At 44.1% G+C, this 15,522-nt stretch overlaps 1 protein-coding gene across 1 annotated transcript in view; it reads left to right on the forward strand.

Annotated features, from left to right (window-relative positions):
- The window catches only part of DNAI1 (dynein axonemal intermediate chain 1), a 394,766-nt gene that overhangs the window by 275,263 nt on the left and 103,981 nt on the right, over nucleotides 1-15,522 (forward strand). Inside the window, exons 16-18 of the mRNA XM_033935572.1 lie at nucleotides 1,055-1,134; nucleotides 8,081-8,229; nucleotides 10,180-10,279. Of these exons, the coding sequence (XP_033791463.1) occupies nucleotides 1,055-1,134; nucleotides 8,081-8,229; nucleotides 10,180-10,279 (329 nt within the window). The remainder of the gene's footprint in view (nucleotides 1-1,054; nucleotides 1,135-8,080; nucleotides 8,230-10,179; nucleotides 10,280-15,522) is intronic.

Consider the following 15,522-nt stretch of genomic DNA (forward strand, 5'->3'; position numbering starts at 1 on the left):
TTCCTATTCCCCCCTTCAAAGCACATGTAAACCCTTCTCCCTCCCTCCCTCCTTGAAAACACATAAATACCCCCTCCCCCCCCCACAATGTGACAAGAGTCCCTGCTTGGCAGACCCCTGATCACCCCTTGGGCCTACCTGAAGTCCCTGGTGATGTCATAGGGATGAGGGCAGTAAAAAACCCCACTCAGTCCTTTCTTTAGCAATTACCTCTAGATAGTGGTTGAGCTGCAGCCTTAAGCTACTTCAGTAATACCACAAGGCTGCCACAAAAGGTCATGGCAGCCATTTTCTAGGGGCAGCTGCTAGGGATAGGAGTAAGTAGGGTTCATTCTTGCCCCTAGTGGACCACCAGAGACTTCAGAAAGTAAGATAAGCAAGCAACGCGGGTAAGAAAGGCAACGGGAACTGTAATTTTGCAAGCGGTGCTGCTTGCTCAAAGCTTCCCTCTGACGCAACTTCCTGTTTCCACCAAGGTGCATGGTGGGGTGGGGGCAGGGGGCCCAGTGTACTTGTGTGCCTAGGGGCCCTTGACAAATTAATCCTGCCCTGCCAGTGCCCAGACATGATCCTGCACTCATTATCCGGAACTAATTAAGAAAACATTGACCATTGTGGGCTGAATCAACCAAATGTTGGTTTGTTTTTTTTAAATTTTATTTAGTTCGGCAAATAAATGTGAGTGTTTGCTTAGCGCATAGATTAAAACTGAACATTGTGTCTGGACCAAGGTGGGATGAGTTCCCAAACTGTAGATAATAACTTGTACAGTTTCTGATACTTAATTATATGCATTTGGGAGCAGATTAGTAATATATGGTTGTTTTTTTGGGGGGGGGGTTATTAATATTTTATATTCCGCATATCCTACAATTCTTTGAGGATTATAAATTATTCAGGTGCTCAAGCATTGTTTTCAAATGAAAGTGGTTGTATGAATTACTTCAATAAAAACAAATTAAAATAAAGTGAAAGAACATGATGGAAACAGAGGAAAACAGATGTCCTACTTGTTTTTGCCCTCTTCATCTACTGTATACTTTCTTTTTGATAGGCTGCGGAACATCCTTTGCTTTCCACAAACAGAAAGATCACTTATTCCTCGTCGGCACTGAAGAAGGCAAAATTCACAAGGTACATATGTCGTCATTGCATGTCTGTATATTGAAGTTTTCAACTTTCCTGCTATTGTGTGAAGTCTGTGAATATTGTTGCTTTCTCTTTGACACTTGGCCTAGGTAGAAAATATCCACGAGCTTTTCAACCAGCTTTCCATGTGGGTAGATTTGGTAAGATAATCTACGTGCATTATGTTCTGATAGTATCCAAATCCACATCCCATCCCACCTCCCCAGAAAATATCCCCTGAACGCAACTAAGTTGTGAAGAAGCGGCCTGTCGGCTGGAGGGAGCAGACATCCCTTTATCCGGCCTTACTACAAAAGTTATGGGAGGGGGTTTGGTGTGGGCCTATGGATGCTGGGGTAAGGGGTGGGGTTAGGGGGCCTGCTGGCAGGAAGGAGTGGGCATCCCTCCTGCTGCGGGACTTTGAGTGGGGGGTTGGGGGTTCCGGCAGGAAGGAGTGGGCATTCCTCCTGCTGATGTCAGGGGTCCCCTACTGCAGCCGCCCAGCCGATAGCGGCAGGGGTATCTGCCCCCCCCCCCCTGATCATCTGAGCCAGCAGGACTCCCCAAAGCCACGGCTTCAGGGAGCCCTGGTGTCTCAGCTGATTGGGGATAACTTCCCTTGCTGTGATCAGCTTATGACTGCTGTGGGCTAGCTTTAGGATCCCGCAGTGGCATAGATAGGCGGCTGAAATGTAGGTCAGGGTTTTCTAGGCCTACATTTCAGATGCATATTTGGCTGCGTCAGGCATAATTCTGTAACCGGCGCTGTCAAGTGATTGACATGCGATTGGCGGCCGCTTTTAAGGCAGCTGCCGACATAGGCACTGGTTACAGAATCCAGGCCATGTGGTCCACATACAATGCTGAAAAATTTCTTCAGGACCACTTTGGTCACTTGAACTCTAATGGTCAAAACTTGAGTAAAAACTGACAGACATATGCTATTAAGCACTTTTGGTTTTCAAAATAAGATATTTCCCTCTTCGGATAATTTGTCTTTAGCTTCTCTTGTTTATTTTGTCAGCAATTGTAACTAAATAGTTCCTCTTGGTTACTTTGTGGGATGCTGCCAGGTGCTTGTCATCTGGATTGGCAACGGTTAGAAATAGGATCTCGAGCTTCATGGATCCTTAGTCTGACCCAGTATGGCAATTCCTATTGTTGCCTCTGCTAGCGAAAGACCCGCAGGCAAGATTTTGGGCGCCTTTGATTTGGTCGGTGAAAAGAAAAACACTGAATTTTTCTGGATTCAGTTCAAAATAAAGTTTACACTTTATTTGTCCACAAGAAAAAACAAAACAAAAATATCAGACTTAAATCCAGTGATAATTTCAATGCAGTTCAATCTTCACTGCCACCTGGATAAAGCATCCATTTTTGTATTTCATTTCAAAGTTCATTTGTCACCAGGCTTCATTTGCCTCTAATACTAATGGCAAAATAATATTATAGTCTTTGTTGGGACCCCCTACCTGCAGGTAGTTAGGATCCCTCTTAGGGAGCGCTCTGCCTGCTTACTCCCCTCTCTCAAGGCAATGCCTGGTATATCATAGCCCGTCCAAACAATAAATAAAACAGTTTTCATTGACTTTGGCTTCTCAGCTTTCACTGCTTTCCTTTCTTGGGACCTCTTCCGTTCTGCCCCAAGCAGTGGGGGTAGAAACAAACAATCCTTCCTGTGCATACAGTTGTTCTATGCCCCACCCAAGTTTCCAAGCTCCCCTTTCTACTTCACGGCAGTTTAGAAGTTTGTTCAGGGAATGGCTAATTCCCCTAACTCTTGTGCTTGGTCCCTGTTTCTTATCAGCACTCTGTAGCCCTCTCCCAGCACATATATGTTCATAGCTCATTTAATATTCTGGCTGGAGAAACGTTTGCAAAGAGCAGTGCTGGTGAGCAGTGCCATTACAACTCCATGCCTTCTTCTAGCTAAGTATATTCTTCTGGGATATTAGCATGGCTCTCCCAGCCCATACTACTGGTATGACAATCATAATCAGCTATTTCCATGCTTCTGTCCCATTCCCCTCCCCCTTCAGGGTAGTTAGAAGAGCTGGCTGGCCAAGCTTCCCTTTCCCCCTCTATAGCATAACTTTGCCTTTCCCTTACAAATCCCTCTGCAAGGTCCCAGTATTTAGCTGCTTGGGGAATTTCTGTTTTTCCTTCTCTGGGTGGCAAAGAGCTGCACCTCTGTCTCTGTGAAGGGAATGTCCAGCCTGGAGCTGTGGGCTGGGCTCGAATCTCCCAGCTTCAGCTGGGTTTCATTTATTTTCCTTCTGCTTCACATATAGCCCCGCCCCCTTCTGAGTTGATTCTCTGTTTCACAGCTTGGTTTTGCGGGGAAACTTCTCTGCTCTTGGGAAAGGAATAATGGCAATTAGACTGTGGTTTGGGAGCCCTCCCCATTGGGTTTCCTGGTGAATGGCTCTCTTGTTTTAACCCTGCCTAAAACCCTGTTCTCTGGCTGCTGAACTGGCTTCACTTTAGGGATTGAGGGTTTTAGAGCAGGGTTTTTCCTCATGACAGGTGCTTCCCTGTCGCACTATGTTCTCTCGAGAAACAAAAAACAGAAACTGCAGTGATGATGTACAGGACGCCAAGGCTTTATTAGAAAATCATAAAAAACATAAAACAGGACTGATAAGACCAGACTCAACACTCCTTCCTCAGGGGTCCTAACATATATCGGAACAAAGTAACCTGATGGATAGCAACTGTATAAAAACTGGAAACAGCGGTGAATAACCGTAAATGCTCTACATCATCACTGCAGTTTCTATTTTTTTGTTTCTCGTTTCGATTTTTAACTGCAGTCGAGTTGGATCTTTTCTTTTTTGTTACACTATGATTTCCCCACACATTTATTAGGTTGATTTAATGTCTGACTTTCAGAGAAGGGGAATTAGTAAAAATAGAGGACATAAATTGAGGTTGAAGGGTGGTAGACTTAGGAGTAATGTTAGGAAATTCTTTTTCACGGAGAGGGTGTTGGATGCCTGGAATGCCCTCCCGGGAGAGTTAGTGGAGAGGAAAACAGTGACAATTTAAAAAAAAGCATGGGATGAAACATAGAAACATGATGGCAGATAAGGCCAAATGGCCCATCCAGAGCATCCACTATATCCTCCTCTCCCTATTGGCTAAGGCTCTTAACATTTGCATCTCCTCTTCCTATAGGCTAAGGCTCTTTACACCTGCATTGTGAGGTCATAGACCTTTATGGTTATAGAAACATCATGGCAGATAAAGGCCAAATGGCCCATCCAGAGCATCCATTATCTCCTCCTCTCCCTATTGGCTAAGGCTCTTAACATTTGCATCTCCTCTTCCTATAGGCTAAGGCTCTTCACACCTGCATTGTGAGGTCATAGAGCTTTATGGTTATAGAAACATAGAAACATGATGGCAGATAAAGGCCAAATGGCCCATCTAGTCTGTCCATCCGCAGTAACCATTATCTCTTTCCTGAGAGATCCCATGTGCCTATCTCAGGCTGTCTTGAATTCAGATACAGTCTCTCTCTCTACCTTTTCTGGGAGACTGTTCACGCATCTACCACCCTTTCTGTAAAAAAGTATGGTTCATAGACAACGGCGCGAAAGACAAAGGCGCGCCCGGACAATTGAGCGCAGCGTGGAGGCGCGCGCCGCTCAAAATTACTGTTTTTAGGGGCTCCGACGGGGGGTTTTGTTGGGGAACCCCCACACTTTACTTAATAGACATCGCGCCGGCGTTATGGGGGGTTTGGGGGGTTGTAACCCTCCACATTTTACTGTAAACTTAACTTTTTCCCTAAAAACAGGGAAAAAGTTAAGTTTTCAGTAAAATGTGGGGGGTTACAACCCCCCATACCCCCCACAACGCCCCCACAACGCGGCGCGATGTCTATTAAGTAAAGAGGGGGGTTCCCCCCCCACGCCCCCCAGTCGGAGCCGAAAAAAACAGTAATTTTGAGCGGCACGCGCCTCCACACTGCGCTCAATTGTCTGGGCGCGCCTTTGTTCCAGCGCGCTTTTGACCTGACACCAAAAGTATTTCTATAGAATACTCCAGAGCATATCATAACATAGTAACATAGTAAATGACGGCAGTTAAAGATCCTAGTGGTCCATCCAGTCTGCCCAACCATACATGCTCCATAAATTAATTTAGTTTAAATGGTCCTTTTTCTTAGATATTTCTGGGCCAGAAACCCAGAGCCCTGCCCAGTAGTGTGCTTAGGTTCCATCTACCGGAGTCTCCATCAAAGCTCATTCCAGCCTATCTTATCCATCCCAGCCATCGAAGTCCTCCCCAGCCCATCCTCAACTGAATGTCCTTATACGGAACACAGGCCTTGCAAGCCTGTCCAGTACTGGCCTTAGTTCCTTCAGTGTATTATTTTCTGATTAGAGATCCTCTGTGTTCATCCCACGCTTGTTTGAACACTGTCACCGTTTTCATCCCGGTTTTCCAATAATTATGGTGAACAGTTGGCCTCTCACCTAGTCCTCTTGGATATAATGCTATTTCCTTGGATCTCCTGCTTCTTACCCACTCGCTGCTGTTGATGGTATCAACAGAGAGGTCTTCTAGTAAGATCAATTACTCACCACAAAGAAGCAAAACCAACTAAATATACATCAATCTAACAACAGACAGTGATAAAGCTGGATAGTTGTTACTGCAGAAGATGTCCAAGTTTCATAGAAACCACAAATGCCAATATTTTCCAGTGCTGTGTGTACACACCCTCACTGCATCACAAGAGTTTACAGTGAAAGCAAATCCTATAATATATCACCTCTTAACTAAATCCTATGCCCTTCTCATTCCAGAGCTTCCTTTCAAATGAAAGAGACTCGACTCAGGCGCATTTACGCCACGCAGGTATTTAAATGTCTCTATCCTATCTCCCCTCTCCTGTCTTTCTTCCAAAGTATCCAGAATGAGATCTTTAAGTCCGTCCCCAATAGAAAAACAGAGGATCTCTAACTAGAATATGAATGGACAAACTCAAGGTCTGAATTCCGCAAAGGAGATGGTCTGGATAGGCTGGAGTGAGCTTCAATGGCAACTCCAGTAGTTGGAACTTAGCACAGAAGAAACAAAGAAAAAAGCCAATTTAATCGTGAAATTGTAATGCAGACTGGATGGACCATTCAGGTCTTTATCTGCTGTCATTTACTATGTTACTATGACCTTCTTTCTTGTAATTAACAGAATACTGAGATGCACAATTTGTCAACTGAGCTTACACCCTGGCAGTCTGTGTGGCGCAGTGGTTAAAGCAACAGCCTCAGCACCCTGGGGTTGTGGGTTCAAACCCACGCTGTGCATTGTGACCCTGGGCAGGCCACTTAATCCCCCTATTGCCCCAGGGTACATTAGAGAGATTGTTAGGCCACCAGGACAGACAGGGAAAAATGCTTGAGTACCTGAATAAATTAATGTAAACCATTCCGAGCTCCCCTGGGAGAACGGTATAAAAAAATTGAATAAATTATAAATAAATATGCCATGGTTATCAGGCAGTCTGCCATTTTTATTTGGGGGCCATTGATGACATATTCTAATGATCAGACACCTTAACCACCCCTTTTTTTATTATATAAGGTTATAAATAGGGTGGGATTGGGATATATGATACAGTGGTACCTCGGTTTACGAGTGCACCGGTTTACGAGTGTTTTGCAAGACGAGCAAAACATTTGCAAAATCGGTGCCTCGGAAACCGAGCATGGCTCGATTTACGAGCACCCCCCCCCCCCCCCCCGCAATCCGGCACCCCCCCGACACGATCTGACCCCCCCGACACGATTTGGCACCCCCCCCCCCGACACGATCCGACCCCCCCCCCCGACACAATTGGGCACCCCCCCCTTCTTACCCTCATCTGGGCACTCTTGAAGCTCGGCCTCCTCGTCTGCTAGGCCTTGAGCATCTGAGCATGCTCAAGGCCTGCGAGTTCACGTTCACATTCAGAACGTGAACTCGCAGGCCTTGAGCATGCTCAGATGCTCAAGGCCCAGCAGACGAGGAGGCCGATTTTCAAGAGTGCCCAGATGAGGGTAAGAAGCGGTGGGGGGGGTGCCCAATTGTGTCGGGGGGATGTCGGACCGTATCGGGGGGGTGCCCAATCGTGTCGGGGGGGGGTCGGATCATGGCGGGGGGTGCCCAATCGTGGCGGGGGGGGGGGGGTCGGTTCGAGGCAGGGGGGGTGCCGGATCGCAGGGGGGAGGTGCCTGATTGCAGAGGGGGCCTTCGAGGGGAGCAATGCCGGTTCTCGGGGGGGGGGGGAAACGCATCAAAGCGAGTTTCCATTATTTCCTATGGGGAAACTCGCTTTGATAAACGAGCATTTTGGATTACGAGCATGCTCCTGGAATGGATTATGCTCGTAATCCAAGGTACCACTGTATTTGTTTTAACTGGTTTATTACTAATGGGTGGGATGGGTGGGGAGGGATTCTTTTATGTTTTGATGATTATAAGTAAGAATGTCAAGTGATTTGTAAAATTTATTTTTGATTGAATATTATACACTTGTAAGATATGAAAACGAATAAAGATTTAAAAAAAAAAAAAAAAAAAAGTAGTACTACCATAGATAAATCAACAGCATTTCATACTGCATTGTTGGCATATTAGAGCAGCTTGCACTGTTGAGGATCAATCTGAGTGAAGATTGGTGCACCTGGAGGGCAATTATAGAAAAGGTCAGAATAAAAAGGCTATTGGGCACCTAATTTGGTTGCATTTCATAAAGACACATAGGCACCTATGGACATTTCTAGAATTTCCACAGATGCAGAAATCAAGCTTAGAATGAAGCTGTGGACATTGACACTAGCTCAGGAGGAGCGTAAACGTGTGTCTACCCAAAACCCATCTGGAACATGTCTAAAATAACCCTGTTAAGAGGAATTTGACTGAATTAATTGAAATTCCCAATGCCTCTGTTTCCTTGCAGTGCTCTAAAGCGTATTCAAGTCATTTTCTGGAGACCTTCAATGCTCATAATATGACCGTTGATGCAATCCGCTGGAACCCCTTCCATTTAAAAATCTTTATTTCCTGCAGCTCTGACTGGACTGTCAAGATTTGGGATCATACCTTCAAGTATGTCCTGTAGATTATTTAAGAGGGAGGTTTTTTTTTTTTTTTTTCCAATATTTCTTTATTGGTTTTCAAAAAAGATCATACACTATAAGAGAACATGGTGTTCACAGAAATACATGAATACCAACAATCTTCCGAACTTCACCATCAGCCATAAACCCCCTCCATCCACCCCCCCATCCCACCCTTCCCAAATAACCAAAAATGTACAATACAAAACAAGAAATACATTCCCCATTCCAGAAATTAAGTCAGTGTAATATTCAGGCGTTAAGCAGATGACTTCGAGCTCTGGGGGTCAATGTTAGCCAAAAGGGTTCCCAGCATAGACGAAAAGTCCGACCAAATGACGAATCCAACGAAGAAATTCGTAGGCGGTCCATGGAAGCCTGCTGTAACATCAAAGTGCGCCAGTGAGATATAGTAGGGGATTCAGAGGAAATCCAGCAATGCAGGATCACTTTCTTCCCCATCAACACAGCACGTGCCATAAAGCTCCGAAACCCTCTCGGGGAGGAGAGTTTAAGGCTGTCCAACGTGAACAGCATAACTGGACTAAATGCAAAATCATAGGTCCACATACTCCGGATATGTCTTTGAAGCTGTTGCCAAAATGTTTGCACCTTCACACAGGTCCAAAACTGATGCCCAAGAGTTGCAGGAGAATGAGAACATTTAAGGCACTGAGCTGAAGTACACATTTTTGCTCGAAACATATAAGAGGGGGAGCGATAGAGACGCAGCAGAAATTTGTAGTTCATTTCAATCAATAACGTATTAAGCGTCACTCGAGCTGTCGCAGAAATCGCTCTCTTAATCATGGAGGATGTAACCACACAAGCCAGCTCTAAGGACCATTTAGTGGCATAGTTCTCATATGAAAGCTCACCCATACTCTCCTGAAGGTGCCGATAATGGAATCTCATCGGGATCAGTACCTGCGCCGACAAACTCAAGGCCTCCGAGATGGACTCCATCCAACGATCAGTAAGAAAAGCCTGGGACAAGGTACGTATATATGAAGATAGTTGAAGGTATGAGAGCCAATCACACGCTCTCCAGCCGTGGTCCCGTTGAAGATCGGCAAAAGGTTTCACGGATCCATCTGAGTTGACCAGTTGAAAAATGTACAAATTAGCATCTGCAGACCATATACTGGTTGGAGTAGGAGTGAGCCCTGAAGGAAATCCCCCATTACCCCGCAGAGGCAAATAAGGAGTTACTTGGGGCGGGATATGGAGTTGATGACAAAGAAGTTTCCAGACTTGGCGCATGGGTCGCAAGAATAGAGCTCTTGCAGAAGAAGTCCGTGGAGGAAGACTCTGTGCATGGAGCAGGTAGCTAAAATGAAAGGGAGCATAAAGCATAACTTCTTGTCGAGAGGCTGAAAAATAATGAGTCCCACGGAACCAGTCGTTAATATGTCTCATCTGGCACGCCTGGGACAACAACCGAAGGCTGCGCAATCCCAAGCCCCCCAGATCTTTAGGACGTGCCATATGTTTCAAGGACATACGTGCCCTCTTTCCATTCCATAAATACTTTTGTAAATATTTTCCAATTAAGAGGGAGGTTTTTTAATCTGGGGTTGGGGAAGTTCTCTAAGATTTGTATTTTATTGGCTTTCATTTTTATTCTCCAACCATTTGATTGGACTAGTAGTGTACCTCTTGTTACTCTCATCGATAATAACATTGGGGTTGATATTTAAAGGCGGTTATCAAGCTGTGTTAGACCAATTATTTGCCATTTAACTTGTCTAATTTTCAATCTAAAACAATCAGAACATGTAACACCATACTATCGAAAGCTGCATTGGCTCCTGAGAAGGAGAGATCTTTGCTCTGCTGAAAAAAATCAGTTGTTTCTTGTGATGAAGCAACCTTAGATATTGTTTTCACAGCAGAACAACATTGTCTGCGTAATAATACTCTCTTTCTCCCCTGACAGTACACCAGTGTTCACCTTTGATCTAAATGCAGCTGTTGGAGATGTCGCTTGGGCCCCCTACTCCTCCACTGTGTTTGCTGCAGTTACCACTGATGGGAAGGTAAGAGATTGGAAGAGACATTTCATTACAACCACACTCTCTGGGGGGGATGAGAGATACTTCTGTAGATGTCAGAGGCAGTGTCCCTTTTTATTTTGTGCTTTGCCAGACTCTCTCTTTCTTTCTCCAGTTCAAGGTAATATATAACATAAACAAACAAAGGAAATAAGGTAATACCTTTTTGATTGGCCTAGCTCAATGTATTTTATGATGAACTTCCAAAGGTAAGCCGCCTTCTTCAGATCTGAAATAAGCAAATGTTGACAAATATTTATATATATCTGGAAATCATGAAAGTACAGTAAAACCTTGGTTTGTGAGCATAATTCGTTCCGAAAACATGCTTGTAATCCAAAACACTTGTATATCATAGCGAATTTCCCCATAAGAATTAATGGAAACTCCAGAACCCAAAAACTTTAGTACAGAATACTGTATGTACTCGTATTGAAAGACTTTGTTCGTTTAGAACAGTCACTACAGTCCCGCAGCTTCAGAGAGAGAAGAACCATCGGCTCAATTGTGATGATGTGACGCGTGTATACTGTATGTACTCGTATCGCAAGACCTCGCTCGTTTAGAGCAGTCACTACACTCCCGCAGTGTCAGAGAGAGAAGAACCATCGGCTCAGTTGTGATGATGTGACGCGTGTATACTGTATGTACTCGTATCGCAAGACCTCGCTCGTTTAGAACAGTCACTACACTCTCAGTTGTGTTGTGTGTATACTGTATGTACTTGTTTTGTAAGACATTGCTTGTATATCAAGTTAAAATTGAATCAAATGTTTTGCTTGTCTTGCAATCCAAGGTTTTACTGTATTTCAATGGCAGGAATGGGTGGGTGGGTGAGTGAGCAGGAGACAGAGAGGTGACAAAGCAGATTTAAATGTCCTTATAGTAGGAAAGGAAGCCCCTCTCTGGTAGGTGTCAAAATATTTCATTCTTTTAATTTCACAGGTTTTAGGTTCTTGGATTGTCTTAAAAAGTTCCCTTTTAGTATTCGTACCATAAAATCATTGGTGTAGTGGTCAGTTTTTCCAGTGTTGTCCGACAGAGGTAAGGTTACCAGACGTCCGGATTTCCCCGGAAATGTCACTCCTTCTGAGGACATGTCTGGGGGTCTGGACAGCTTTTCAAAACCTGGCATCAAAATACATCATACAAATAATTCCAATAGAAACATAGAAACATAGAAAGATGACGGCAGATAAGGGCTACAGCCCATCAAGTCTGCCCACACCATCGACCCTCCCCTTTAAGTCTAATGTCCCCTTCAAGTAGAATAGTAATAATGCCATTCTACTTACCTGCTCTTTCAAGTCTATACCCTAGTGATCCTATCCTTTGGCTGACCCTCGTAGTGATCCTACATAGGTATCCCATTTATTCTTGAAGTCTGGGACGCTGTGTGCCTCTATCACCTGCATTGGAAGCTTGTTCTAATGCTCAATCACTCTCTCCGTGAAGAAGTACTTCCTGGCGTCTCCACGAAACTTCCCTCCCCTGAGTTTGAGCGGATGACCTCTTGTGGTCGAGGGTCCCTTCAGGAGAAAGATATCATCTTCCACCTCAACCCGTCCCGTGATGTACTTAAATGTCTCAATCATGTCTCCCCTCTCCCTACGCTCCTCGAGAGAGTAGAGCTGCAACTTGCTCAGTCTTTCCTCGTACGGGAGACCCTTTAGCCCCGAGACCATCCTGGTGGCCATCCGCTGAACCGATTCAACTCTGTGCACATCTTTACAGTAATGTGGCCTCCAAAATTGCACACAGTATTCTAGATGAGGTCTCACCATGGCTCTGTACAATGGCATCATGACTTCAGGCTTCCTGCTGACGAAGCTTCTCCTGATACAACCTATCATCTGCCGCGCTTTAGATGAAGCCTTCTCCACTTGAGTGGCAGCTTTCATATCAGCACTGATGATTACTCCTAAGTCTCGTTCTGCCGTAGTTCTGATTAAAGTTTCTCCATTCAGGGTGTAAGTTCTGCAAGGATTTCTGTTTCCGAGATGCATGACCTTACATTTTTTGGCGTTGAAGCCCAGCTGCCAGATCGAGGACCAGCTTTCTAAAGTACGCAGGTCTTGCTCCATAGCATCTTTTAGATTATAGTCATTTACTATATTGCATAGTTTGGCATCATCAGCGAATAAGGTTACCTTGCCTTGAAGCCCTTGAGTCAGATCCCCAATGAATATGTTGAAGAGGAGAGGGCCCAGGACTGAACCCTGTGGCACTCCGCTAGTCACTTCCGACATTTTAGAGAGGGTACCATTAACCACCACCCTCTGAAGTCTGCCACTAAGCCAATCTTTGACCCATGTAGTTAGAGTCTCTCCCAACCCCATCGATTTCATCTTGTTCAGCAGCCTGCGGTGTGGGACGCTGTCAAATGCTTTGCTGAAGTCCAGGTACACGACGTCCAAGGACTCGCCTGAGTCCAGTCTTTTTGTTACCCAGTCAAAGAAGCTGATAAGATTGGACTGGCATGACCTACCCTTGGTGAATCCATGTTGGCTGGGATCCCGGAGATTTTCCTCGTTTAGGATCGTATCCAATCTATACTTAACCAGTGTCTCCATGAGTTTACACACTATTGAGGTGAGGCTTACCGGTCTATAGTTCGCAGCCTCAGCCTTGCAACCCTTTTTATGTAGAGGAACGACGTTGGCAGTTTTCCAGTCCAACGGTACTTTCCCCGTGCTTAGTGAAAGATTGAAGAGCACTGCCAACGGTTCCGCTAGAACATCTCTCAATTCTCTGAGCACTCTTGGGTGTAGATTGTCCGGTCCCATGGCTTTGCTCACCTTGAGTCTTGCCAGTTCGTTGTAGACGTCCCCAGGTGTGAACTCAAAATTCTGAAACGGGTCATCCACGTCTTGTTTCTCTTTCAACTGTGGTCCATGTCCCGGTGCCTCGCAGGTGAAGACTGAGCAGAAATATTCATTTAGTATCTAACACATAAAATCTAATAGTGTAATAACCCCACCCACCCATCTACCCTTCATCACATTTTCAACTAAAATAGAATATACACATGTTATATACCATATTATAACATATCTTGTAAAATTACTCCCCAACTCCACCCTCCTCCTTGAGTGTGCTAAATACAGCTAAGAAAGAAAAGAAAAGAACTGATGACTATTCATCGCAATACTTTGCCAATGGCTCCCATATCTTTACAAAGTTATTATATGTCCCTTTTTGTATCGCTATTGCTCTTTCCATCTTATAAATATGGCATAATGAATACCACCAGAATGTGTGATTAAGATTCTTGTAATTTTTCCAATTATTGGTAATATGTTGAATGGCAACCCCTGTCATGACTAATAAAAGTTTGTTATTATACGATGATATTTGACTCTTCTTTCTCATAGCCATTCCGAATAAAACAATATCATAGGAAAGCGCAACATGGTTTTCCAATAAAGAATTTACCTGAGTCCAGACTGAATTCCAAAATAACTTGATATAGGGACAATAATAAAGTAGATGATCTAATGTCCCTGGTTCCAGATTACAGTGCCAGCATTTATTGGACTTAGAACTATTTAATTTTTGTAAACGAACAGGGGTCCAAAACGCTCTATGTAACAAAAAGAACCAAGTTTGCCTCATAGATGCTGACACTGTACATCTCATCCTCCAAGACCAAATTCGTGGCCATTGAGATGCAGAAATCTGATGCTTAATCTCAATGCTCCAAATGTCTCTTAGACCACACTGTATACACACTTTGGTTTTTTATTCAAGTATCCAGATAATAATTTATACCACAATGCGGCTTGATGTCCTAGGAAGTCTGCTTGGAAGCATAGGAACTCCAGACTATATTGAAAAGCTTTGAAGAAATCAGTGTCGGGCAGGAGGGCATCCACGTATGTTCGGATGTCCTCCTGCCCGACAAGAGCAGGCATCAGGGGGTGGGGCTGGGGCAGGGCTAGGGCAGGGTTGGGGCATTTCAGGGCAGGGATGGGTGGAACTGGGCGGGCCTAAGGTTCTGGATTTTCAGATTGGGAAATCTGGCAACCCTAGACAGAGGTGCCATCCTGGTTGGTATTGCAATTTGCTCCAGTTCAGGAAGTAAATACTTTCTGCTCAAGCTGTCTAATAAGCTGTCATGGCACTAATTTTTAAGCCTTCAGCATCTCTTGGAATGAATTTAAGAATGACTATTCGGTAGTTTATTTAAAAGGTCACATCTGCAAATGAAATATCTCTCTGGGTTTGGATTGGGGCCTTCAAGTCAAATTGTCTTGTCTCATTATTTCTCTCAAGATGCTGTTCAGGCACCTTATGAATGGAATAAACTCTGTTAAACTTTGTAATCTGTCAAGGAATTGAGACTGTGAATCAGTTTCCGGATGGTTTACTAAATACTGTTTGTATCGAGGGAAATAACTAGTGATGGACAGAAGCCTAAAAACAGAACTGTTTGGGCTGTGAAAAGTCTAGGATTCTATTCTGGTTTTTTAAAACTATTATTTGAAATGCAACAAGTACACACAAAAGCACTTATCTAAGAAACCAATATAGCCCACATTAATGGTTTTTATTTATCTATTCATTTGGATTTATTTACCGCCTTTTGAAGATATTCACCCAGGGTAGAGTGCAGCAAACAGAACATAAGTAATAAACAATTATAGCATTACACTTCTCCCTCCGTATTCGCTGTGATAGGGGATTAACAGACCCGTGAATACAGAAAAACCACAAATAACTTTTTCATATGTTGTTCACTGTTTTCTATTAAAAGCCATCATGGATATGGTGAAGCCTGGCCTGGCCTGTTCCTGAAGGAGAGGCAAAACACGGTGAAGAAAGTGCCGGGAATGAGCAATTTTTTCTGTAAACGCTTGGAATCAGCGATTTCTCTATGCAAGCTGATGTGATTTGGGGGGAGGAGCCAGCAAGCTAAAAACCGTGAATAATCAAAACCGTGAATGCTGAAACCGCGAATATGGAGGGAGAAGTGTAAATCTGTTCACATAGCAATACACATTAGAATAATAATAATAACAACTTTATTCTTGTATACCGCCACACCACATCAGTTCTAGGCGGTTTACATCAAGAGGACTGTACAAACAGCGAACAAGACTACCCAGAAAGCATTTTTAATCATGCGCAACTTATGAAAAATAAGAAAATTCTTCGACAAAGAGCAATATAGGCTCATAGTCCAATCCCTTGTCTTGGGTCTAGTGGACTATTGCAACATCCTCTAC

Source organism: Geotrypetes seraphini, chromosome 1, assembly GCF_902459505.1.
Source record: "Geotrypetes seraphini chromosome 1, aGeoSer1.1, whole genome shotgun sequence".
NCBI classification, from domain to species: domain Eukaryota; kingdom Metazoa; phylum Chordata; class Amphibia; order Gymnophiona; family Dermophiidae; genus Geotrypetes; species Geotrypetes seraphini.